Source organism: Pogonomyrmex barbatus, unplaced genomic scaffold (genome assembly GCF_055798465.1).
Source record: "Pogonomyrmex barbatus isolate J1 unplaced genomic scaffold, ASM5579846v1 scaffold4, whole genome shotgun sequence".
NCBI lineage: Eukaryota > Metazoa > Arthropoda > Insecta > Hymenoptera > Formicidae > Pogonomyrmex > Pogonomyrmex barbatus.
In genome coordinates, this window is record NW_028297138.1 from 7,592,659 (window position 1) to 7,618,211 (window position 25,553).

Consider the following 25,553-nt stretch of genomic DNA (forward strand, 5'->3'; position numbering starts at 1 on the left):
GAACAGAGAGCATAAAATACACGACGCGTGCATTTCCCAAGTGGAACGGATCAACGTTTGCCACGACCGCAGGATCCTCCGCTCATTCGCGCGATATGCGAAATGCGACATATGCGCATGTTTACATATTAAAGTTACATCTTTTAGTACAGGTCACACAAGTAGTACATTAAAAATATTGGACAAAAATTTTAACAATTCACTTTTTAATAAGAAAATACTTAATTGTAATAATTGTGTCTTAAAATTATCTTATTTCTACTTTATTACTACTATTCTATTCTCTACTATATTTATTTCACTGTTCAAATATCATTCAAAACAATAATCAACTGTTATATAAGGATTATTAGATAATTTTACAATGTTTTAAAAATTTTAAGTCTATGATAAAAATCAAACCTAACTTTTTTTGCAGTACAATTCATATTTTATTTTGTATCTTATATAAAATTTAATGTGTAATTTAAAAAAAAAATAACTAAATTAAAAATGATATATTTGTAAAAAGCGAGATAACTATTTTTTATGCATATTTTTCGTCGTATATTTGCGTTTAAAATATATTTAAAATATATATTACCTCGGAGCGAGATTTATGTTTCCTCAACACATTCTTCGTACTACTGACTCAAGATTTCTCTAGCATCTGACGGAATAAACTCGTGTAATTAGTTACGCCATGTAATCTGGTATACCAGCGTGATTTCAGAATGTATATCTTGCCAACAAATGGTTGCAATCAGCTGGTACCAGTGACATACTGACGCGGCCATCTCTCTTCAGCTCAGTACCCGAATGCCGGACTTCGAAAGTTGAATTACGCCGTATTTCGCGCGGGTGGTCGGGAATTAACGACACTTCGCCATTCCCGTTTGCTTGTCAACTGTTCGGATATTGTTTGCACATGAATCATTCTATTTCAATACCAATCCTTCCTTGGAAACTTTTCAGAGATTGGTTTGTTGTGTACACTGTTATATAACAGGTTCTATTAAAACTATTTGTCACGATCCTAAATCAATCAATTGTCATTAAAAATCTCATACATCGACTCATTAAAAGAAATAGTCATGATTTATCGTTTCGATTATTTTTTTCTCGATATATTTCGCAAACTATAAAAATGACAATATGATATAATAAAAAAAAAAAAAAACAAAAAAAAACAATCACAATTTATAGAAGTATCTATTAAGCGTTATAAAACATATGAACAAATTGACTCGATCGCGATTACTTGTCGAAATATTTAAAGATCCTCCCGCGATACATCAAGTGAGATATCATTTACCATGACTCCGTTTTCATTTTGAATCATATCAGTTCACCAGGATTCGATCGAGTCTGCGTGAACGAAAATTACACATGCCGCATATGTCTGAATTCGTTCCTTAATAACGCGACTGTATCGAAGCAAAACGAATGATACTAATGTCAATACGATTTTTATATCCAGAGAGAGAGAGAGAGAGAGAGAGAGAGAGTGATGACTGACTACATAGATTCTTCTCGGTATCCGAGACACGCTTCCAACAGTTCCACCGGAATTCCCGATCAGTTTTTCTTCCCTCAGGCGGAGGAAAAATTTTCGCGATCGAGAAAACGGAATTGACGCGCCGGTGCAAGCGGGAAAGAAGAGACGACCGACGAGCGAAGCCAAACGGCGAAGAGATCGAAATGCGCGAGGGGAAGAGAAAGGAATAAGGTAGTCTTCAGAGAGATGACGGCGAAGAGTCGCGCGCGGAAAAGAAAATTTCGCGCTCCGCGGCATACTGATCCCTTTTGACGTGCGACTTCGTCGCGGGATCGTACGGTCGTATATTCCTTTCTTCCCCTCTGTCGCAACCCCGTGAATTCTGTGTCGAATCTCCCGAAGATTGTCGGAATTGCTCGAGGTCCGGGGAAACTCCCGTGCTCACCTATCGCTGACTCGATGAAAGTCAGGATTACCTGCACAAGTGCTCCAATTCGTCTTCGGTCGTAGAACAATCGACTGCAGCGGGGCTCTCCGTGGCGCTCTCAAATGGAACTTCTGTTGGCGTTACGTGACGGGACTTATGAAAGGGAAGTCTATATTCGGTCAAATTTTTCGATACTTTGTTATATTTACAATGCTGTTGAAGTTCCAACGACTTTTAAAACACGCGTATCCAGATTTAACGCTCTGTGAGTAAATATGCGCATGAAAAGATTGCTGATAACTTCCAATACATTATCTTTCAATCGTATATTAAGATAAAGAGTTAGGAACTTTTATATAAAAAATATTTTTAAAAAATCATAATGTAATTATCAAAGAGCGCAGAGAGAGAACACGAAATAATCGACGAGGCCACCTGCGTGGAACTTCCATCATAACTTTTTATAGTAGAAAATACCTTCTCGTTTTATTACCTTCATGTGTCTGAACATCGCAGAAGTGCTTCTTCCATGGTATAAACTCGGAAAAATTTGTCATCGCAAGTTAGTATCTAGCTTGGTGATTCTCGGACGAGCAACGTGACTTTCTTCATCGTTTCGCGCGTTGCCCCGAGATTCTCGTTTCCTTTCATTCTCGGCTTTCTCATTCTCCCGCACGCCTTTTCTCCTTCCGTTTTGCGACGAAATATCCATGAAGATATTCAACGTATCCGACCCAATGTCGGATTGTACCGCGAACTTTGTCGGTAACATGAAGTGTAACTGTGGAAATTATCATTATCAAAGTTGAAAGAGAGTGCATAGCGCGAAGTACTGTAAACGGTAACCATAAACGGAACGCTGTTGGTTAAGTTTTGGATCATCTGTTATGTCGTTGTAACACAGAAACGGGAATTGTTATAAGAACTAAAATTGCGTACTCTTAAGCAATTCTTAAAGAATTTACAATTTTAAGAATTGGTTATATAAAAATTAGGATTTAAAAGACAGCCGACAAAAAATAATTTAATTTGTTATAAAAAAAAAAAAAACAATGTAATATTTCTTCATTAGACAATTTAAAGAAAATTTTGCAATGCGTTAAGCAGAGATATATTAGATAAAAAATATAAATTTTATGTTTTCTATTATTATAATGACATATTAATATTAACTCAAATAAGAATGAAATTGAAAATATCTTCTGAAGAATATCTTTACGTTATTTCTTTCTTTCGAAATTTGGAAGTGTGTTAATATAGATTGAAATGAAACTACACTTCTTATTCAGCAATGTACCAAAAAATTTAGAACATATGTACGTAGCGATAATAGCAGCTTGAGAATGTCGTATGTCTCTGCGTCTGTTGCGGGCATAAATGCATATTTACGTCGAATATTGGCCGTTATTGGCAGGTTGGCTGAATGTCGATAACCTGAGCGATGGCCCATAACGGGAAAATGGCAGCGAATCGATTAAATAAAGTCACGAGTTACGATCAGGAGTGATGGGTTGAATACAAAAAAAGCAAGCGGGGGAGGGGGAGAGAGAATTGGCAGAGTGTACATAATATGAAAATACACGTAAATATGAGTTGTGACGCCGTAAACAATTATGACAATTCGAATGATGACGCGCCGTGTGTGTTTAATATACGCGAAATGCTAAATGATACAATACGGACAACGCTCGTTTCGCATTTATTATACATATATGAAATACAGATCTTCATTAATTTATGCTGTCATATTCATATAACAAAGAGCAACGGTTATCTCGAGTTTAAACGCAGAAATAAAGCGTATGCGGCATTTTATTTATCGCAAACACAACATTCTGAGATATAATTTTACATATAATTAAACATTTTGAAGAATGACAAGTTTCCTTATACTAATGGCATTATACATTTTTTTTACTTTCTCATTCTCTTGTAGAACTGCCTCTGGCGACGGACTCGATTTCGACAAAATCGACGACGGCGGCGAAGCGATCCGTGCCGACGGATGCACCAATGCTGAACTACATCTTTGACACGCACAGCACTCTGAATAAGCATCAGCATCATCACGATCACAAATGGGGTCCTCACTTCGAAGGCGAGAGCTCCAACATTACGGTGCAAGCTGGTGCTAGTGTCACGCTTGATTGTAGGATATCGTTGCTGCAGGACAAAACCGTAAGCGTGAAACTGCATACTCGGTCATTCTGTTCGCTCCTTCCCTCCGTGCCTCGTATCTGGTCGCCCGCAGCTTTTAATCACTGCTACAAATGCACTGCGTAATAATTCACGACTAATCTCAGAATATTTTGCCTTATTATACCACGGGTAAGCTACGTTTAGCTTATTATGATTAATCTGCTGCGGCGCGCGCGCAGCGAGCGAGCGCGTTCGTACGTTTTATACTTCAAGGAACGAATTTAAGGAGAAATTTACGTAATCGCAAGCCGGCGACCCGGTTATTCGCACGCGTAATCTACACATAATAATTCAGCAGTATATCCGAGTTCGTTAAAGTTCGTATAAAGTTTTCTCCATTTTTACGGTGACTTACTCGTTACGGCGTAGTCGTATTTTATTAAACGTAAAATCTTATTATTGGTAGGTATAAAATTTTTGTAAATAAAAAACACGAATATTAATTGCTCAATTATATGTTAATCTTGATCTTTGTATGTTGAAAAATTTGATATAATATGTAAAGGAAGAACGACGACGTTTAATTTGCTGCAAAACTACCGCTGCGATACTTTATTCTCAACTACTGCTATGTTCATTTAGATTGCATTTATTGCTGTAATAGAGTTACAAACCGTTCCTACATTATCCACGCCCCAAACTATAGAACAAATTATGCGGTCAGATATCGGTTGTATGCGCATGAATCTCTCTGGTGCTTGAACAGATAATATCCCATTACCTAGCAGCAATTTATAATATAACTAACCAATATCGCGAATTCGCAAATTGTATAAAATTAAATATTTGTATATACACATTTTACGTTATTACATTTTTATCGAAATCATTTTATAAAAATGATTTAATTTTTATTAAATCTGCTTCTTACTTCATTAATAATATAAGATCTGAAAATTCCAACTAATAAGACGTAAAAGCCTACATTTTTCATTGATAAATAGCCTTTCATTTTAAAAAGTGATTCTTTTAATTGATTGAGTGATATTTTTAATTTTTTATTTTCTTAATTTTGCAATTTTTTTTCTCTTAATGGATAAATATAATATTAAATTACATATAACTTTGGAATAACATGTTATAATATTAAGTTACATATAATATAATTTTTTTAGATGTGATAAGTTATATTTTTTGCACATTTAGATAAAGTTAAAAATATACCTTTGCACCAAGAAAAACGAAAGATAAAAGTTGATGATAACATGCATCTTACATGATTCCATATCATAAATGCGCATAAAAAAGTACCGATAACCTGATTAACTCTTAGATTCATGTAAAAGATATATGACATCATATATTATATTTAAGGATACTCGGCAACATGCTATTCAATTTCACTTATACTAGTAAATTACCTTATATTACCTTAACTTTATATTCGCTATATCTTAATCTGATTTTAACACAAACTTATACAAATCCTAATTAATTATCCAATTTATCATAAATTTATATTTTCTACTATATATTTATACAAATAACTCAATTTAGCAGTAAGTATTCTTCTTTGAGATAGAAAAAAAATAAATTGATAAATAACATTTAATCTAATATCGGAAAAATACATGTTATACGTTTCTTCTTATTAAAGAAATAATATTTGATCAAAATATTTCTATAGGAAAAATCGTTGACTTCTTTTTATCGATGAAATTCTATTTAATGTTTTTCAATTGCCGCAACATTACAAGAGAAACATTAATCAGTGTCAAGAAAGTAAAACACACATTACCAGAAGTATCATCTTCTTCTACAGAAACGATAGCGGAACGGTGCAAATACTCGCATATATAAAACGTGTGTATCGTAAGATAGACACACGTGTCGATACAATCGGAAAAATCCGTACATAAACGATTGTCTGTGCACCTGTTGATATTTATACGCGCTGTCCTTGATGTTGACTGACGTGTCGGCTAGACGTTTAAATCGAAAAAGTATCCAAATCCATCTTCCCACGTATGGCCGCCAATACAAAACGATATCGAAAAATGTCATATTTACGTGCGATCGTTAATAATAAATAAATGATAGACGACGATGAAAGCCACAAGCTGTGGCCAATTGTCTTATGAAAATTTTCAAATGCAACCGCGTTTTTTTTAAGGGGATCGTTTTGCATACGCAGGTGTCCTGGCTGCGACGGCAGGAGAGTAGCGAGAAGATGAGTCTGTTGACAGTCGGCCAGCACACATACACGGGCGATTCGAGATACACCATCGAATTCCAGTACCCGGACAACTGGCGTCTGCGTATCAAGCGTGTGAACAGCAGCGACGAGGGCCAATACGAATGTCAGATCAGCACCCATCCACCAAAGTTCATTCATGTCAACCTACACATTAACGGTAAGTGACAACGTGAACTGATGGTCTGCCTAACGTCAACGTCCGGACAGCAACGGTGATGACGACACTAACGCGGCACCGAAACGTAGAACTTCGCGAGAAAGAAAGATTTCCCGCACGTTTCCGATTCACACGTTTCTCTTTGGGTAAATTTAATGTGCCCTTTGCACGCCGCAGATTTAAATTCCACGTATAAAATACCATCATGAATTTTTCTGAATGAACTCTTTTTGAGCAATTCGACGCGATTGTTTTATCCTTTTGAAAGAAGCGGAGCAAAGAACGAAAACTTCTCCGCTATTTACTTTTTTAAGCTTACATGTCGTTTTCCTCCGTTTAACGCCTTTTTATTCCACCCGCGTCGTGTCCAAGTTTGAGACGAATTTAATGTAGCATTATAACGAGCGGAGCAAGAATATAAAGGAGAGATTAAATAATTGGGTTGATTGTACCGTAAGACCTTGTCTTCCGAAGGGAGGCTATTTGATGAAAACTATATATCTTAAAACGATGAGTAACGGAATAAAATTGCTTGCACGCTTTGAAAAAGGACAGTGAATTAATGCAAAAATTGAAACGGCACTAAAAGCAAATAAGAATTAAGACACTTTTTTTAAATTCGTATTTTCCCTCGATGCCACATCACATTACTTTGAATTAAAAGTGCAAAGAAAGAGTGGCGATATATATCCGGTAATATCTTACGATTGAATATTCTAGCGAGACAGAAAGTAGACGGGAAGAAGAGACTCAAATTTTACAATTCTGCTGGCGATCGGACAAATTGCCTCCGTCCGCAATGTTCTTGCGGTGGAGATCGCTTAAAAGGATAATTGAAAACGAAGTGCCTTGTAGTTGAGATGGACGGGGATAGAGGCAGGAGAAAATCCACACAGTCTCTTCAGTTCGGAAGGGACGGCGCGGTGCAAAGCGGAAGAACTTCATCTCGTTGTAGTCCGGGAATCGAGGTGTGTCGAGCCATTCGGCGAAATGAGGGTATATAAGAATGAAGTGGCAGCTACGGAGCTGGAAACGAGGAATGGACAACGGAAAATTGTAAAACGGTAGGAAGATTTTAATAAACGTGAGGGAAGAAATTGCGTAATTCTGGAGGTTAAGAGTGGACAATAAGCCGTAAAAACACAAGCATCCAGCATCAGGAGATGAAAATAAAGATGGATGGTGGGTACGTTTATTAAAAAATCGCGAAATCGTAACTCGAGAAAGCATAAAAGTAACCGGCACGAATTTGTACATGTGACACCGAAGTAATACGCAATAAGTACGATTGTTCTCTCTCTTATTTTTTTTTTTTTTTTTTTTCTAGAATGCGTAATGACACAAAAAGATAACACGAGAGATAAAGGAATTCTAGGAAAATCAAAGTAGAGACATCCTACCGATTTAGCTTTCGTAAAATCGCGTAGAATTGCTGGGTCACGATGAAAAGGGGCAAGAGTTTTCTCTTTTACTTATTTCCCGCTCCGTACGCCTTTACCGATGTGAGATTATATCGTAAGCTTTTGCTTTTATGGGATAAGTCGGCGTAACTTCTTCGTGTTATAGCCGGGAATCTTCAAACGCGAGTTCAAAGGGATTATCTACTTAAAGTCGCTCGCACTTTATCCGTGCCTATTCCTCCGTAATTTCCGTAATTTGTCAAAATAATTCCTGCGGTGTGCACAACGTTCGTCGATCGCCATGGAGAATCTGCCGCGTGTATTTATAAATAACTTTGCGTAAATAATTATTATTTTATCTTTCTATTTCGATGGTATCGGCAATGCGGAGAGACGCTAGCCATTTATTTCGCACTTCCTATTATCGAGATATATCACTCGATATTCGTTTATTCGATACAATTAAAATTTAATCGTTTCACACTGTTGATACCTTTGTGCGCGAGCTTCCATGAGATCGTTTGTAACGCGGTTTGAAACGTCAAATGCCATTGAAAGAACGATATATCGCCAAACCGCACATTCTCATTGGCCCCGGCAACCTATTCTCTTTCTATATCTGTTCAACTTTGAAAGTCAAATTACGGTAAACAATTGTCCATTGTACGAATCTTGCAACCGCGTTTTATCGATGAATCTCGCATCGTACGATAATTAACGTAGGAGATATGAATACACCCTGCCCTGACTATTGTCGTACACTCCGATCGATTATCAACGCAAATTTTTGATCGGGATGAAAATAATGAGTTATGTATACAGATAGGCATAATCGATATGAATAAATCAGTCGGCCTTTTGAATATTTAAATCTATTTATTATAAATTTGTAATTATGTTAAATTAAAATGAGAGACAATTTATAAACGCCAAAAAATTAATTTCCCGCATATTTAATGGCGTTATAAAACGTGAGAATGATTTGCCACATCGGAGATACGATCGGTGTAATCAACTATGTGAAACACAAATCGCTACATAAAAGAAAAAAGGATGTAAAGTGGATCTCGTGCAATTTTGAACATTGTCGCTGGACTCATATTTGAGGAAGGAACGCTAGGATCGTTGCTGTGTCAGAACCGACGCACGTAAAGGGAAGGATCAACACTTAATCCACAAGGAAGCTGATAAAGTAGCGATTTTGGTATGCAGTACTACTGCTTGACCTTTATCTACCGTCTCTCTCTCTCTCTCTTCCTATACACCTTCCGCCGATTCTTTTTTTCTTTTCGTCTCCCTCTCTTTAACAATTTAGTCAACGCGTATTCCTTTTTTTTACGATTTTAATGAAAGGAGACACGAAGGGAAGCTCCCACGGATATGGGACGATCTCTAATTTGCTTTTTGACTCTTGAAGAATTCAAGAACCGGACGTGTTTTATAAATTCAAACGTAGCAGCGAGAAAGTTTTAAGTTCTTTGTTAAAGTTTTATCCCTCACGCATTTCGCGGACGAAAATGAAATGTGAGCAAAGATTTTAGTATCCCGCCGAGCATAATTACATTTTACTATAAATCTCGTTTAATTTATGATTAAACATTCATTTCGTACAATATTATGGATAAATGTTCTTCTGATATTAGCTCGAAGTTCCTATTATCCGTAGTAACTGCAAAAAACGTATAGTACCTCGGAATTTGCAAGCGTTAACACGAAATTATCGGGTAAGGAAGAAAGTGGAGGAAAAGAAACGAAAACATATTTCTGGACACGGTGGTGAGATGGGAAAAATTTTGTATCGCGAAAAAACGTGCGAAATAAAATGCGGCATACCTCAGATGGGGAACGTAAAAAAGAAAAAGGGGAGCCGAGCGAAAGAGAAAAGGGCGAGCGCCAGAGAGAGATTACATTTTGCGCGATATTCATGAGGTCGACGAGAGAACGCTCTCATCTCCAAAACGTTTCTCCTTTTCGTGATTTCTTTCGGTAGCCGTTGCTTAGCATTCGTGGCGTAACTTATGCGGATAGGAATACCGGCACCAGTTTGGAAACGGTCCAGCCGGAATGGAAGATGACGATGGAGAGATACGCGAATGAATCGGTTTGCTCGATCGCGTTTGGTACTCGATCGTGTGGACAACCCAATGACGTCAATATGAGAGATATTTATCGGGCCATAAAGTTAAATATTTGAAGCTGAATTCGATATAATCCAATATCACGCTCGTGTGTACGGTCAAATTTCATGACGCGCAAATTGCCACAGCGAGCTCGACATATTCGGCAAATAGATTGTGTTGGCGTAAGGAACTCTCAAGTAATCACCGTAAGATAGAATTACATCTGTGACAACGATTACGATTGCAAAAGCGCATTGCAAAAAAAATTCAGGTCGCATTATAAAAGTAACTCGCTAATTTTGATAGTCGATTAATTGCCGATTAATCTTTTGGCGTCAAGTAATAAGAGAACGTAAGTTTGAACACTTGTAAAAATATCCATCGCAAAAAAATTCAGATTGTATTATAAAAGTAATTTATAATTTTGATTTAGTTAATTACTCATTAATTTTGTGACACTAAGTAATAAGAGAACGTAAGTTTGAAAACTTGTAAACATGTAAATATTGTAAATATGTAACAATAGAACAAATTATGTAGCATAAATGAAATAAGAGAAAGCAAAGTAAGAACAAAAAGAAGGAAGAAAGAAAAAATGGATATCAGAAGTTAACGGATTGAAATATGATTTTGAAATGAAAGATGAAATGAAACTTTCAAAAGTGTCTACAAAAGTGTGACGATACGCTTTATAGATAATTTGTATCATGTACAAAACTTTCGCGCGAGCTGCAATATCTTGCAATATTTAAACCAAATGTAGTGAGTGTACTTTTACTCGAATACGGTGATTCCAAAACTTCTTGTAAGAGGCTAGAGACTTTAAGTAGATGATGCGCTTAGAAAACTACAAACTGACTGCAACATGCCCAATCTTTTTCTTGTTGATCAAAGTTATTATTTTACAATGTAGCCAAATATTTCCTACGTGAACAAAGTATCATTAGAAGTGAAGAATATACTATTTTATCTTTTTTCCGAGTATAAGATATTAAAACTAAAATTATCTTTGCGATATCTTGATTAATTGCTGCTGGAAAAATAAAATAAATCATAAATAATCATAAATGTTGATTGAAACATTAAATAAGATAAATAAATAAAATAAAAATATCTTGCTAATAGTTTTTTTCTTTCTGAATTCTTTAGCACCGTCCGTCCAAATAGTGGACGCCTTGGGCGAACCACTGCGGGACAAATACTATGAAGCTGATAGCACCATTGAACTATTGTGCGTCGTGCGTCATATAGCGATGCAGGTGCAATACAGCGTCGTCCAGTGGCTCCATGGCAACAGAGTCTTGAACTACGATACGACGAGAGGCGGTATCAGGTAATCCTTAAATATTGCATTCTTGCTGCCTCATGTCAGCCAGAGGGATGAAGATACTTCTGACTTAATCTGCTCTTTATTTATCTGCTCTTAACTTCTATGTTTTATTATCATTCTTTAGCTGCCTTTTATTTATCACGTTAGAACATGTGTAATAATACACATTATAATATATTACACATATATTAAACATATATACATATATATATATATTTTTTTGTTTTAATGATAAGGAATATAAGAATTTAAAGTAAAACGTGGACACAATTTAAAGCGATATTGTACACGGAAAGAATTTTCATTAAAATATTTAAAAATTTTGCTAGATATAGATATGAAAATAATTTTAGAGCTATCAAAATAATTATATCGTTTAAATGTTTAAGTATGATGATAATACTGCAAAAAATTTTAATATTTTAGCAACTAACATGCGAGCTGCATAATTATTTTGATTGTCCAACAAAATTATTTTCAAATCTGTATCTGGCCAAGTTTTTATGTACTTTAGCAAAACCGTCCTTTCCGTGTGATATGTGTGATACTACATTTGCTTGTGTTAAAAATTGCGTGGTGCGAAGAAGCTTTTAAGCTTAATAGCTCTATTATTTGAATTTGCTTGCACGAAGTCATTCTGGTTCGAAATGCTTCTCGACAAATATGAGAAATGCATAATCTAAATGTCAGACAAACTTGACGCGGTTATGCGAGCAAAGTGTAATTAATTCACGAAACTTTTCCTTGTTTGACGGGCATTTACGCGCGGTTGAAAGACTTTGTGTCAACTTTCCATAGAAACGACCGGGAAAAGTCAAATCTAGATCGCGCGTGTATATAATTTCTCGGCTCTTTGTACATCTCGCCGGAACGTTTCATGGAGCGTTAAAAAATACGGTTCGCTCGTTCTTCGTCTCCCTCTCTTTCTTGCGATTATATATTATTATAGATTCCTTGCCGGCAACTTGGCCGGAACAGTAGAATTTCAAAGAATTCGATTCTGGAGCATAAGAATTCATTATCCGCGATAATAGCGAAGAGATTCGTTCAACTGTCGCGCTGAATAAAACTCAAGCGGAAATAAAAAAAAAAGACAAGAGCGACACGCTATCGTATTAAGCTTCGTTAATATATAGTTCATTCCACGTCGCAGTTCAATGAGATATGAAATATGGGATATAAAACATTCCATTATGCAGCGTATCCCGGTCGTTTCGCACGTTTCATTCGAGCCCGAAATTTTCACGAAAAGTCGAAAAAAAAAACTCGGGGGAAATTTTATCCCATTTATACGTTGTCGCATATTCACGTTTTTCTTGTCTCGTCCAGCGTCACTTTGTTAAGTATGATAAATGACGTAATTTATCATGTTGAATTATGCTCACAGCTGCAATCTGAAAAAACGAGACGAAATGAAAATCTGACGTTCAGGAAAGACACGAATTTGTAATAATGTACTTACGTGTCTTTAATAACTTATTTATAACTTTACTACTATTAAAATCTACAGTCGAATTTCAGAATTCTCTTTTATAACAACGGATCATATTATAAAACACAAAAATGTGTACATCATATATATTAATGCGTAAAAAAAATAATTTTATATTATATATATATATATATATATATATATATTCAAATTTCCGGATGAAAGCACGGAAGTTTCCTTTATAAACTACATGTATTTCGAAAACTGTTAGCTTTCGGGGAAACTGTATGCTTTTCGGATAATGCTGAAAACTTGCACTCTTTATGAAACTTTCATGAAGCTCCTCCTCCTCGGGAAGTTGGATATTTTGATATCTGACGGTGCTGATGTGTAGACTGTCATCGTTTACAGTATCCCTTTTTACTCGCGATTTCCCGGGCCAAGATACAGGAAACATCCCCGAAGGACCCGAAAATACGTGCCGGTAGAGTGCTCATGCGGAGTACAACGGTGGCTGATGACAGCAGCCGCGAGAGTTAGGATGGCGGTGTGTCGGTGAGAAAGGCTCCGACGTTCGGGGGGGAGGGGGGGGAGGGGCCGGTTCTTGGTTGAGACCAACGCTTCCGCCGACGGGTCCGCCCTGACAGTAAAGTTAGGTGCCGGCGAGACATGGCGGGACAGTAAATGAAATTAGTTTGCGTTGCGCGCTTCTGTACATACACGAGGTCGTGGATCCCGTTGCGAGAAACGGAATAGCGTCCCTCTGCGATCTGCCCGGCGACTGTATGATGCCGACGCTAAATATTTTGCCGTCTGCGACGCATTAAAATATTAATTAGCGCCTTTTTAAATGGTAGAGAGATGTAAATTCTAGAGAGTTAAAATTGTTTCTCTCTCTATCTCTCTCTATGAATTTAAATCTTTCTGTCAATCGTCTGTACCGATTGTGAATTTTCTCGTAATTATGATATCTTTTTTTTTTATTATCTCAATATCTTTTGATGACTTCGACATGAATCGAGTCGACGATGAATACGTCTCAGTCGATTGTGTTTAAATATTATTTTCTTTTTCCTTCTCTTTTATTCTCTTCTCCACACGGAACTCTCCGTGAACCACAAACCGTAAACATGGACCTGCAGTGCCATAGCAGTTGTTTTCCCAATGCGACAGCGTCTGCAACGGCAGACGAGTGAGAATTATTGCTATCTCGCTTAATTTAACCTTTTGTTTAATTAATCACTCAGCGTCCACACCCGGTTTTCTCCCTCTCAATTTAACGATGCGTTACTGATGAACGCGCGTTTTCAGATATTCCGCTATCAACTCCGGTATAATGATATAAAAAAAAATAGATAACGTTACGATATCCTGAAAGATATTTTTGTTAGAAACGCGAAGAAACGGTATTTTCAACGGAAGGAAAAATTCTAATATTGTACATTTATTTATCATTGACAATGCCATTGAAATGACATGTGATATTCTGGAACATGTATATTTCAAACTATATTTAAAAATAAAAATATTAGAACCATAAATAAAAAATACTAAGTATGTCAAGTTGAAAACATAATTTCCTATTATAAATCAGCATAAATTAGTTGTAGACAATTATGCATTAACAACTGTGTTGGCTCTTATAGGCTTTTTTTGACCTCTTTGATAAAATAATTTTCCATCTATGGCAAAGAAAACTAAATTATCTTGTTCTCCCAGTACAATGCAGATTTTCTAGAATTGTCATTCCTTTTGAATAATATCTATATTTGTTTCTGAATTGTTGAGATCTAAATATAAATGTTGAAATACTGCATTTTTTTTTAAATGATATAAAAATTTTCTATATTTGACTTGCTGATATTTTCTTACAAGGAATACGTTTATTTTTGAACGTTGCTAAAGTAGCAATGTAACAACGTTCAGACTCAATGAATTAATCGATTATTGGCAAACGGTATCCTGAGAGTAATGTGACAATGAATTTACAGCGCTTAACATCGCGTTAATTTATTTAATTACGCTAGGACTCTTGACGAGTATGACTCTTGATCATGAAATGGAAGAGGAGCTGCACGGTGGAAAATAGCATTTTATGCAGTGTCAAATTACATTAAATTTTCGGATTTGTAATTAAACCTCCCGTTACGACGACGATAGTAATGCACAAAGCGTGGCCGTAGTTGACCGGCGTTAAATCGAATTTTCCGCACCGTCGAATCAATGTTATGTTTACGATCTATCTTAATTTATTCGCAATGTAAGTTTAACCCAATCTGTATCGTGATAAAGAACATATTGCCCATCAGAACATATTAGCTCTCTCGGGCTTTCAGTTTGTTTGTACGGTGATCCATCAAGCGTCCGCTGATTCTTTTACACGCAATACAAAAGTTAAAAGAAGATACTGTGAATGAGAAGATGACTATGACAGACAATGGGAGTACGGAAAGAGCACTTTTGCTAACAAATCTAAAAATTTGACCAGATACAGATCTGAAAATAATTTTGTTGGGTCTTCAAAATTATTATATATTATATTCAAATTGGTTTGCTAGAAGATTTTTGTAGTATTATTAGCATTAGTATTATCATGTTTAAGCGTTCTACATAATAATTTTGATAACATAACGAAATTATTTTCAGATCTGTATCTGGCTAAATTTTTAAATTTGCCAGAAGTAAAATGGTTCTCTCTGAACAATACTTGCCGTGATTTTAAAATTCAAATGTATTGTTTAAGTTTTATGATACATGTTTTTCACTTTATCAAAGATAAAAAATGCTATATAAAAGCCTATTTGAATTTTTAAAATTTTTTTTCTAAAAATAAAAAATTTTGTTACAAAAATAAAACTTTTTGACTTTTGAAAAATTAATAATTTTTCTTTTTAGGATAAATAACTTGTATTATTATTTTTGAAAAAACATTTTTTTTACATATATGCCTAAAATATTGCCTCTAAACTACATTCATTATTATTTCAATTTGTTGATTAAATTATAAACGATTGTGAAAAAAATATTATTTTATTTCACAAAAATTTTAATTTTTTTATATTATTCAATCGTAGGATTTAACACGCATATAAATATAAAATAAGATGTAATTGAAATTTGATAAGCATGTAATTTTCATTCTGCACGATTTCCTCCTATGATCACACACGAGAACACTAACAGATTGATTATTGAACTCATTTTAGATAACGAATATGTCGCATACCGCATCGGCAAAAAGATCATTTGCTATGTCGACATCGTGTTAAATGATAAATTGCCAGTATTATACAGTACCAATGCGTTTCGGCTGATTGCGCCGCGGATAAAGAAATAACTAATCGCTTATATAGGGTTAACAACCGCATCAATTCATCGATCAAAGTAATGTCCCGCGCGATTAATCATCGTTTGCCGGCTACGTTACACGGCATTACGTATTACCAATTTCCAAATATCGCGAAAAAAAATAACTAAATCTCTGATTAGTCACGCATTTGAATATCTAAAAAAAAAATTCAGATTTCATGCTTGCTTATATTAAACCTGTCGACAAGCAACAAGCAAAGATATAAGTTTAAAGAGATTATAATAAATAAAATATATGGATTCTTTTTACATATAAACAATCGTATTTAATTTAATACGATTCTCCCGATCCCGTAATTATTGCGCTTTCCGCAACTTTGTCAATTGCCATTTATCATAGCATTAAAATTAGCGAGTCATACAAACAGCGAAATTTTTATCGGTGACATTAATCCTATTACTTAAGCTGGAAAGCGCAGCTTGACTTTATTCTCGAACGCAATAATTAATAACGTCGCATTGGCGGTAAAAACCCTCTAAAACCACTGTGGAGTTAAGACGAAGATTACTTAGAGTACAATAATCATGATAAAGGCTCGGCTTCCGTTTAAAGATGTAAATATCCACGTTTAACTTTACGTTGGACCCGGCGATTTTTCTAACCGATCCTAAGATTCTTCAGACAACTCCCAGACGACTCCCTTCTACTTTTATTTCCGTATTGAATTAATTGTAAGAACCATCTCACAAAGTTCGATGCAGACGCCGGGTGGACGCTCGACATCGCGGATAAACGAGCGATCGCCTGCCAGTGTTCAGTCGGCCGGGGGTAACGAAAGCGACAAATTGCTATGGGGGAAGTTTTTCGATTAAAGTCTCGCTTGCTCGGCGCGATTCAAAACCTTTCTCGGTCAAGTTTCCACTTGCAGCGATACGCAACCCGGCATAAATAAAGACGTTCCTCCGCAAAGAATAGCGAAGCCGGAGAGGAAGTAGCCCCTGTAAAAGGAAGCGAGCTTTGTCTCCTGCGGAATTTTGCGTTAACCATCGTTGAGTGCGAAAGGAACGACGACTATCGAACAACAATTGCGATACGTGGGGTAACGTCGTGGAAAAACTACGATGACGCCTCGCTGCGAGAAATCCTCAGCGATCATATTTCGATTAAATGAAACAATTATAGCGGTGTGATTCGAGTTCTTAATTAGATCCGTTCGACAAGATGGCCAGTTTAAATGTCCGATTCTTCGGTGATTTTTATCCCTCTTTCTCTCTATCGTTCTCTCTTTCTTCCTCTTTTCCTCCATTAACGATTCTTTACGAATTTTCGAAATTTGTCAGAGCAGAATACTACAAATCTATATTTTGGTTTCACGCGAATAAAAAAGTCACGTTAAAACAGGAGTGATTTGACGTAATCGGCCGTGAAAACAAAACGTAAAACGAGATCAGTTTTATCAAATAACTTGGCGAACTTGTATTATCCCCGTAGGATACATGACGTTGCGACAATATGTCCAGGACGGTATTGCCATAAAAGCACACGCTTTTGTTCCGTGCGGTCACGTCTGTCGCGTACAGAACGCAAAAAGGAAATGCTAAAAATTTCCGCTGTGAAATATTTGCCAAGCAAACGTTTGCCGCTCTAGCTGTCAAGTAGCCTTTAAAAGCGCGAACTAGTAGTCATGTAGGACACAGCTCCGACGCGATCGTCGCCAGAGTCAGGCGGGATTGTCAGCAAAATTATTGTTATAACTTTTATAATCGTAATTTTTTTTTTTAATCTTTTACCTTTCTCATTTATATTTTTTATGTAATTGCCATTACCTTCAACTTTGATAGTCTGCGAGAATATTAAAATAAAATTGCATTATAAAACTATTAATTGCGCCATCATCTCTCAATATTCGCCGCTCTGCTGGAGCGCCCTTCGAATCGCTCTCGTACTTGTCACAAAATGCTCGCTCGAACGGTCCCCTTTTTTTCCGCCAGTTTCTCACAAAAATAGGAACGTCAAGTACGAGAGCAATTTTCCGCAAGACGTCTCTGCAGCATGTAGTTTCACGCGGAAACTTTTCTCCCTCCGGGAGAAAACCGAGTATATTTCTGTCTGCAATTAGCGCACTTTAACGAAGTCATTGTCTCATTGCATTCTTCGTCCTTCTTTTCAACTTGAAGCGCGATTTCGCGAAAAGGACAGGCCTCATTATGGAAGCTCCTGCATACAATGATTTATGCAGATCCAATGTACGGATGATGAATGTCGCTTCGTGGCGTCGATGCGAGATGAATAAGTGATATGCGTGAAATTACGTTGACACACAGCGCACTCTCAAAAGCTATCATTAAACACTGTATTTCTGAATTACTTTTATAATATTTCTCCTTTCCGTTCCCGATACGAATAAGAATATCACGTACGCGTATATACATATATATTCTGAAACTTTTCTTAAACATTTATAGGCAATACATTATGATAAAGTTCCTAGTATCCTCCACGTCCGTAGCAGCGAGTTTGCGAATTGTTTGCACGAGACTGAAATATTCAATTCGATGCAGCAACGTAAAAAAAAAAAAACTATTGATCAATGTGAAGTGTGTTATCAACGTAGTTCGGCCGTCAAATATTTATTCAGCGCAGGTTATTATTTGATCTATTGTTTGCACAAAGTACAAACTGGAAGTGATCATTTTGACTCGATTTGCAATTAACTTACCTTTTTACCACGTTCTTCGCCTGCGTAAGAAAGTTCGCGTGAAAACGTGCGAATGGGGCGCGAGCGTGCCGATGAGAAAAAAGTTAGGGAGCGTGCGGGATTGAAAAAAGTTAGGAAAAGAAGAAGAACGATTCGAGTTGTGATGGATAACCGGCGATTAGTTAGGACAAAGAAGCAAAATGCAAGGGCAAGAGGAACCGGCAAAATTGAGGAATTCTCGTTAGCCTCGGAAGATGGTCTCTTCTTTCACACTACAACGAGCAATTTCGTGTTGGCAATTTCGCTCGAGAAGTTTCTATAAAGTATGCCTTCCGAACGGCACATATTAGTGTGATTGATACATTTTTTTAATCTTGGGATATATTGACTGGCATTTAATTAACGACCGATATGACGTACCTGCGATCGTGGCTTCCGCGATTGTGTTTTAGATATATCGAAACTTGAAAATTAAAAATCTCTCCCATAGAATATACAGATTTCAATATCGCAATGCCACGTAACACGGAGAAAATGCAAACACATACGTATATATTCATATTACTTTCAAGCGTCGTCAAACGCGGCGTACGAAATACATAGTGTACATGTGGAATTCTCGTCGGCGAACTTTCGGGGCATTGAAATTTCATCGTCGTGTATGTACCTGTTGTAGCGTGAAAACGGACCTGATGGAAGAGGGGGCCAATTCGACTCTCAGCATAGCTAAAGTCGGACCTACGGATAGCGGAAATTACACCTGCCAGCTTACCACCATGCCGGACCAACCCGCCACAGTTCACGTGCACGTTTTAAACGGTGAGAATATTTTTGTATTTCTGATGATTCTCAATTGCTTTTACGAAACACCTTTTATCGTCGTATCATGCGGAATTAACGATGCTGTCATCTAGTTAGTTTACCTGCGTTATATAGGACCTACGTTATATCAAAACTTCTACAATAGAATCTCTATGCTTAAATGATCGGAGAACAAAATTTTTGAAGAATTGATTCTCAAAGACAGTTTTGAAGTATGGAAAATTTATTTATTGCACAATATTCTGTGAATGCAACGAAACAAAAAATTATAACTGTAATTTAACAGTCTTCCTTTTCATTCATTCTATTTTCTGCGTTCTGTTGAGTTCTGTCAATTTACATATCTTTTAGTTATTTTAGTGAAACTTCTGTGCTATGCTTTATACTATTTAAAGCTCATTTTCAAAGTAGCATATGCTTTAAAATAACTAAGAATGTAAATTTTTTTAAGTGTCAAGTTAATTTTTAATTTCGCAAACTTGTTTGCAGAATTTAGACTACCGGAATTAAGAATCCATCTCGCGTATGTAACAAAACGTACTTGTTTATACCAAAACATACGTGAAACGTTTATTTTCATTTCTTTGACGATATTAATCGAACGTTTAAATTAATCGAATTTAACATAAATAATATAAAAGTTCTATTATATTTTATTTGCATACATATACATGTTTCGTTGGATTTGGAATTGAAATTTATTTGAAAAATTAGTTCCTAAAATTCTACCTGATTTAGAACAGACTGTAGAAACTTCTGTCTCAAACGATTCGCTTAACGTGATACGAAATTGAACGGATTGTTAGCGGAAAATCGTGCTTCAAGTCTTAAGTAATTGACGAATTCACAACATTCAGCGATGCGCGGTATTCGGTATTTCATTACAAAAGCTACAGCCGAAACGTTTGTATATAACTTTCTCTGTACAGTAGCAGCTCTCGTCTATTTATTATCAAAGTAGGTGCTTTTGAAGCATTTAATATTTATCTTGAACTAAACTCGCAGATGCGCCTAAAAGTCCTCTGATGTTGACTCGTAGGAAGTTCGCATGTCGGAACTCGTTATAAAGGATCTTCTTAAAACGCTTTCGTGTGAAAACTCGCGACGAAACTAAGTACGCAAGTCAAATTCTCCAACTATGCAAGACAAATTTCGTACCATTGCTTTGATGTTACGTGACTTATGTATCGTTGTTTCCGAATTAATCTCTATCCAACTCCGTAAGGAAATTCTTGTATCTTAAAGAAAATTTTGTATCTTTAATCATATGTTTTCCATCATCTTTGATCATATATTTTGCTTATCTTTTTCCTTACTAGTTTTTTAAGTAAATGCCACTTGCAATTTGAGATATTTCGCGTTTTCGTTATCAAATTAAAATCTCAAAAATACATATAGAACAGTTATTTTGTTTCTTGAATAAAATGGTTTAATATATATTTTGTTTTCTAACAGAATGTTGAAAATACAGAAATATACATCATAGCCAGGACAACTCTCTGTTTTGTGAAGATAACAGAGAAATTCACGATGCGACACGACCTTCGTCGATGACGAAGAGACTCACTTCGCGCGGCATGCAAAAATAATTCGTTCATAAATTCAAACACGTTTCGGCATATACGATCGCGTCTGTATTTTCACCTGGGATCGAATGCTACAGAATATACAATCCCTTAGGAACCTCGTGTTGCGAGATGATTCGCACAAACGTCACTTTGATTATCCTCCGCGTGGCTTAACAGGCTCGAAACGCGTCTCAGTTGGAACCAAATTATACAAGATGTTTCCTGGTACCTGTATCATGTCACTCAGGCTTTCGTATTAAGCTAATACCCACATCTAAACATGATCGATGCCATTTGACAAGGAAACATTCGCAGCTTGCATCACTTTTAATAAGACTCGGATTTTATAATAGTTGAAAAGCTTTATTTTCTAAATACTTTCATATTTAATAAAATATTTCTTAAATATGTGCACTTTGTCGAAATATCGATATCTTTTTTAAATTTACTATTATTTTACAAAATAGCCAGAGGTTATCGGTGATTAGGAAAAGACCCTGCGAGCGTTTCCTTGTGAGTGTATTTGACGCTGTTTCAGGAGAAAGTTTAGCCGAGTTACATCATAGCGGTGCACAGCTCGCTCGAGCGGATGCCGCTAGCTCGTCGCTTTTCTTCCTGGCCGTCATTCTAGCCCGATCGGGTCAGGTGCTCAGATGAAGGCTCGACCAACTTCCTCCGGGTGCCACGAGAGCCCGGGTTAGCGAGAGAGCATTTCGTGACGATGACAAAGAGACAGTGCTCCACAACGGAGGTGAACGAGACGTTGTCACTTGTGCGTCATACGAACTTTTCTATCATCGTGATGAGAGTGGACACGAGGGCCAAAGAGGGGAGGAGTGTGTTACGTTAACATATTGCGTTGACATAAGGGACATAGGTGAAATAGAGGCGGTTGGCTGCGGTTGTCTTGGAAACGTTATTCTAAAACGCGATATAGATCGCTCGACCTTCGCGAGATTTGGGGCGTGTCTGTATCGCGAAATAATACCTTCGTCAATTTTCAACGCGACTTTATTCGAGCGATTGTACCTCGGGATTTAAATTTTTCACGCGGGATAGACACCCCAGTGAATTGATCGCTCGTCAACGTTTCTTCCATATCCAATTAATTCGAATCTCAGAACTACAAGCTATATCATATACTTATTTATGAAAGTAGTACGGATTTAGTGACTATTTATCGGTGACGCGTCGTTCATGAATGTGCCTATCCCTATCTTCCTTATCTCGGCTCGTTTACGAATTTCGCTCCTGCGAAATGTTCAAACGTTGAACGCTTCTGTGCAACAAGACGCGCGCATACTGATTAAATTACCGCAAGTATGACACGCTACTTATCAGATGCGAGGCAAATTATTCGGGTCATTGTGAAACGATACGACGACGCTGTTAACATCGATCGTGCTGTTCGACGCGCGTTTGATTATACTCGATATTAGCATCTCACCAAGTTGTTTCTAGCCCATTCGCTCTCGCAACTAGAGATGACCAAAGCTACGGTAAAATCATAAATCTGCGTATCGAATAACCAATAACCGGTAAACAATAAAGGCTCGGGGCACAAACCGAGTTGGAGTGGCTGCTATCGCGTATCACTATGGCTGTGATAATCGAGACAAATTGCGCTGTTCGATTCGGCCTCCATCCATCACTATTCGCACCATTATATTACAAAATTCTCTGTATCCACCGGAGCATTTTTTTTTTTAACGCAGAACGAGTGTGAGGATTAACACGGAACTCGTAAATTTTTCAATTAACAGGATCACGAGCTTCCATCGTTTTATCCAATAATATTCTTTTATTAGTGATAATTAAAAGGCAGCAAATTTCCCATCGAAGATATCGAAACATCGGTTATCGGACCATCGGAGAATCGCCTATCGATAAGAAGGTTTGTTGAATATTCTGAGATTATTTAAATTATTATAATAAATTATTATTGTTAATTATTATTATTATTATTATTATTATTATTATTATATGATATGAAATATTATACGCACTGTAAATTAAATTAATCTGCCATCATTTTTAATGAAAAGTTCTAAGATGAGAATAATTAAGGAGCAAACAGATTAATTGCTCGCTAATATCGGTGCCCGTTCTTTGTGACAGGATGTTAATATATTGTACGTTTGTATGAATTCGTCAGATACATTCAGATACTGTATTTAATTCGCAGCGTACGCGGAAGCAAATGCAATTCTGTATAATTTCATAATATTTAATTCCGGGTCTTGTGCTGTATCATCTCACATTGTAAAATTTAAAATACGGCTTATTAAGACACATTATCTGAATGTATATTGTATAGTGATGAAGGTACGCTTGTCTTTCATGCAGCCAACCAAATCTCCATGCTATGAAGAGAGAGAGAGAGAGAGAGAGAGAGAGAGAGAGAGAGAGAGAGAAAGAATGAGTGTGTGAGAGAGAAAAGAGAGATTATGCGCTATAATATATAAATTTAAGCCGAACCTAACGTTTTTTCGTGAGAAAGACGAAATCACGTAATATATAATATGCATTTTACAAAAACTCGCCTTGTCTCATTATATGCCTCGCGGTGATTGATTTTCGAAACCTGGACGACAACACGCGGTCTTTCAGGTAAGTATCATTTTTCGAATAAAAATTACTTTAAAGATAACTTTAAAGAGCATATAGTTAAAGTAGCACTTTGGAAATAAAACCTAAAATATAAAAGTTCTTTTAAGTCACAATTTTTCTGCAAGTTTATCGTGCTTTTTTTTGATTGTGTCATATGTCTCGCGACTTGCAAACATGTCTTTTTACATAATATTAATTTGATTCGAATAATTTTCACACGCAATAACTTATCCGTATCGGGAAAAGTATCGGACGCATGATTTGATAATGTGTATATATATATATATATATATATATATATATATTGCAACGTACGAAACAGAATGAAGGATAACTGATGCAAAATCGCGCGAGAAATTTTGTAAATCGGCGTGCACGGCAAATTAGAATTCCGCACGTACAGCCGACGTTGACGACATCATCTCTTCCGTACTTTGTATCGCCTGTCTCGTTTAAGCGAGGTATTTTCTCCCGCTCGAAGCTTACTCGATTTTCGACTGGAAGCGCGACCTAGAATACATATGTGAGATTTTTATTGAAAAACAAAGGGGTATCTCGATCATTACGCCTATTTGCAAATTTTTATGAAAACTCTGGATAAACATCGTTTCCAAATATTTGAAGTTACTTAAATTATAATAAGTAATATTGCATGTGATATATAACTACTTATTTTTCATTATAATTATCTACAAAATTCATTACAAATTTTACTATTTTTGGTGAGAAGCTTGTGACAATTTGATATCTATTTGTATATATATATATATTGTGGTAACAATAGAATTTTTTGAAATATATGAAATGTATTTTATAAACTACATAATAAAAATTGCTTAATAATCTGCTTGTCATGAATTATTTAATATAATAAAATTATTATATTAAATAATATAATTAATATTATAAAATTCTTGAAATTTTACTATTTTATTAAAATTTAAAATTCTTTAAAAAATTATATTGTTCCAATGACCATAATTTTTGGAGAAAATTTTAAGAGAAAATTCTCTTCAGGATAAATTTTACCAAAACAGTATCGATTAATTTTGATTAAAAAAAAATGAGGATATTCAATTATAAATATATCAAATAGTGAGATACAAATAAATAACGCGCAATTTGATTTTATTAGATCTATTGAAAATTCTAAGAGTTAAAAAAAGGCGGTGCGACCAAACGATCGAGTCGAGTGTTTCTCTCGGGAGAAATATCAAGCGCGCGGCGGTATTTGCGTTTTATGAAAGAAAGATATGACTCGGCCTTTGCCCATGTTCGAGCTTCGACTAGCTCGTAACAAAGCGGTGCACTGTTCCGCACAGACGCACGGCCGCTTTCACGCCGCGATTAAAGGACGAGCGACTGTAAAAAATAACGCCGCCGGGATGTTGAATTCCAACGTTCGTCCCGCCTCGACCAAGATTTAACGACATTTCAGACGTCACCAAAAACCAGGTACGAGACTGAATTGCGCTCAACGTCGTTCCGAGGAGAGAGAGAGAGAGAGAGAGAGAGAGAGAGAGAGAGAGAGAGAGAGAGAGAAAGAGAGATCCATTTCCGGAACGACGTTTCGTTACTTATCGTGCCGCGCGTATACGGTAGAACGTCGCGCTCCGTCTCTCATCGGGGAGATTGAAGCCGGCGGAACTTATCGTCAACCCCCTGCCACGAGTATGGGGATACGCCACGAGAAACGTGCGGGAATGCATGTGGGAAGTAGCTCAGGCGCACCGACAGATTGGACGCGGCTCCATCGATCTCGTCGTAGGACCTCCAGGACCAGGAACTCTATTCATCCGTGCGCGG

At 36.5% G+C, this 25,553-nt stretch overlaps 1 protein-coding gene across 7 annotated transcripts in view; it reads left to right on the forward strand.

The window, feature by feature from the left end:
• LOC105425724 (zwei Ig domain protein zig-8) overlaps positions 1-23,675 on the forward strand; it is a 143,592-nt gene extending 119,917 nt beyond the window's left edge. For 5 of the 7 annotated variants that reach the window (XM_089081240.1, XM_089081239.1, XM_089081241.1 and 2 more), the window contains 5 exons: positions 3,841-4,082; positions 6,217-6,457; positions 11,127-11,310; positions 19,424-19,566; positions 21,676-23,675. In XM_089081240.1, coding sequence (XP_088937366.1) covers positions 3,841-4,082; positions 6,217-6,457; positions 11,127-11,310; positions 19,424-19,566; positions 21,676-21,794 — 929 coding nt within the window. In that variant the 3' untranslated portion in view covers positions 21,795-23,675. The remainder of the gene's footprint in view (positions 1-3,840; positions 4,083-6,216; positions 6,458-11,126; positions 11,311-19,423; positions 19,567-21,675) is intronic. The other 2 variants (XM_089081243.1, XM_011636609.3) reach the window with 2 other exon arrangements.
• The last annotated feature ends 1,878 nt before the right edge of the window (positions 23,676-25,553 follow it).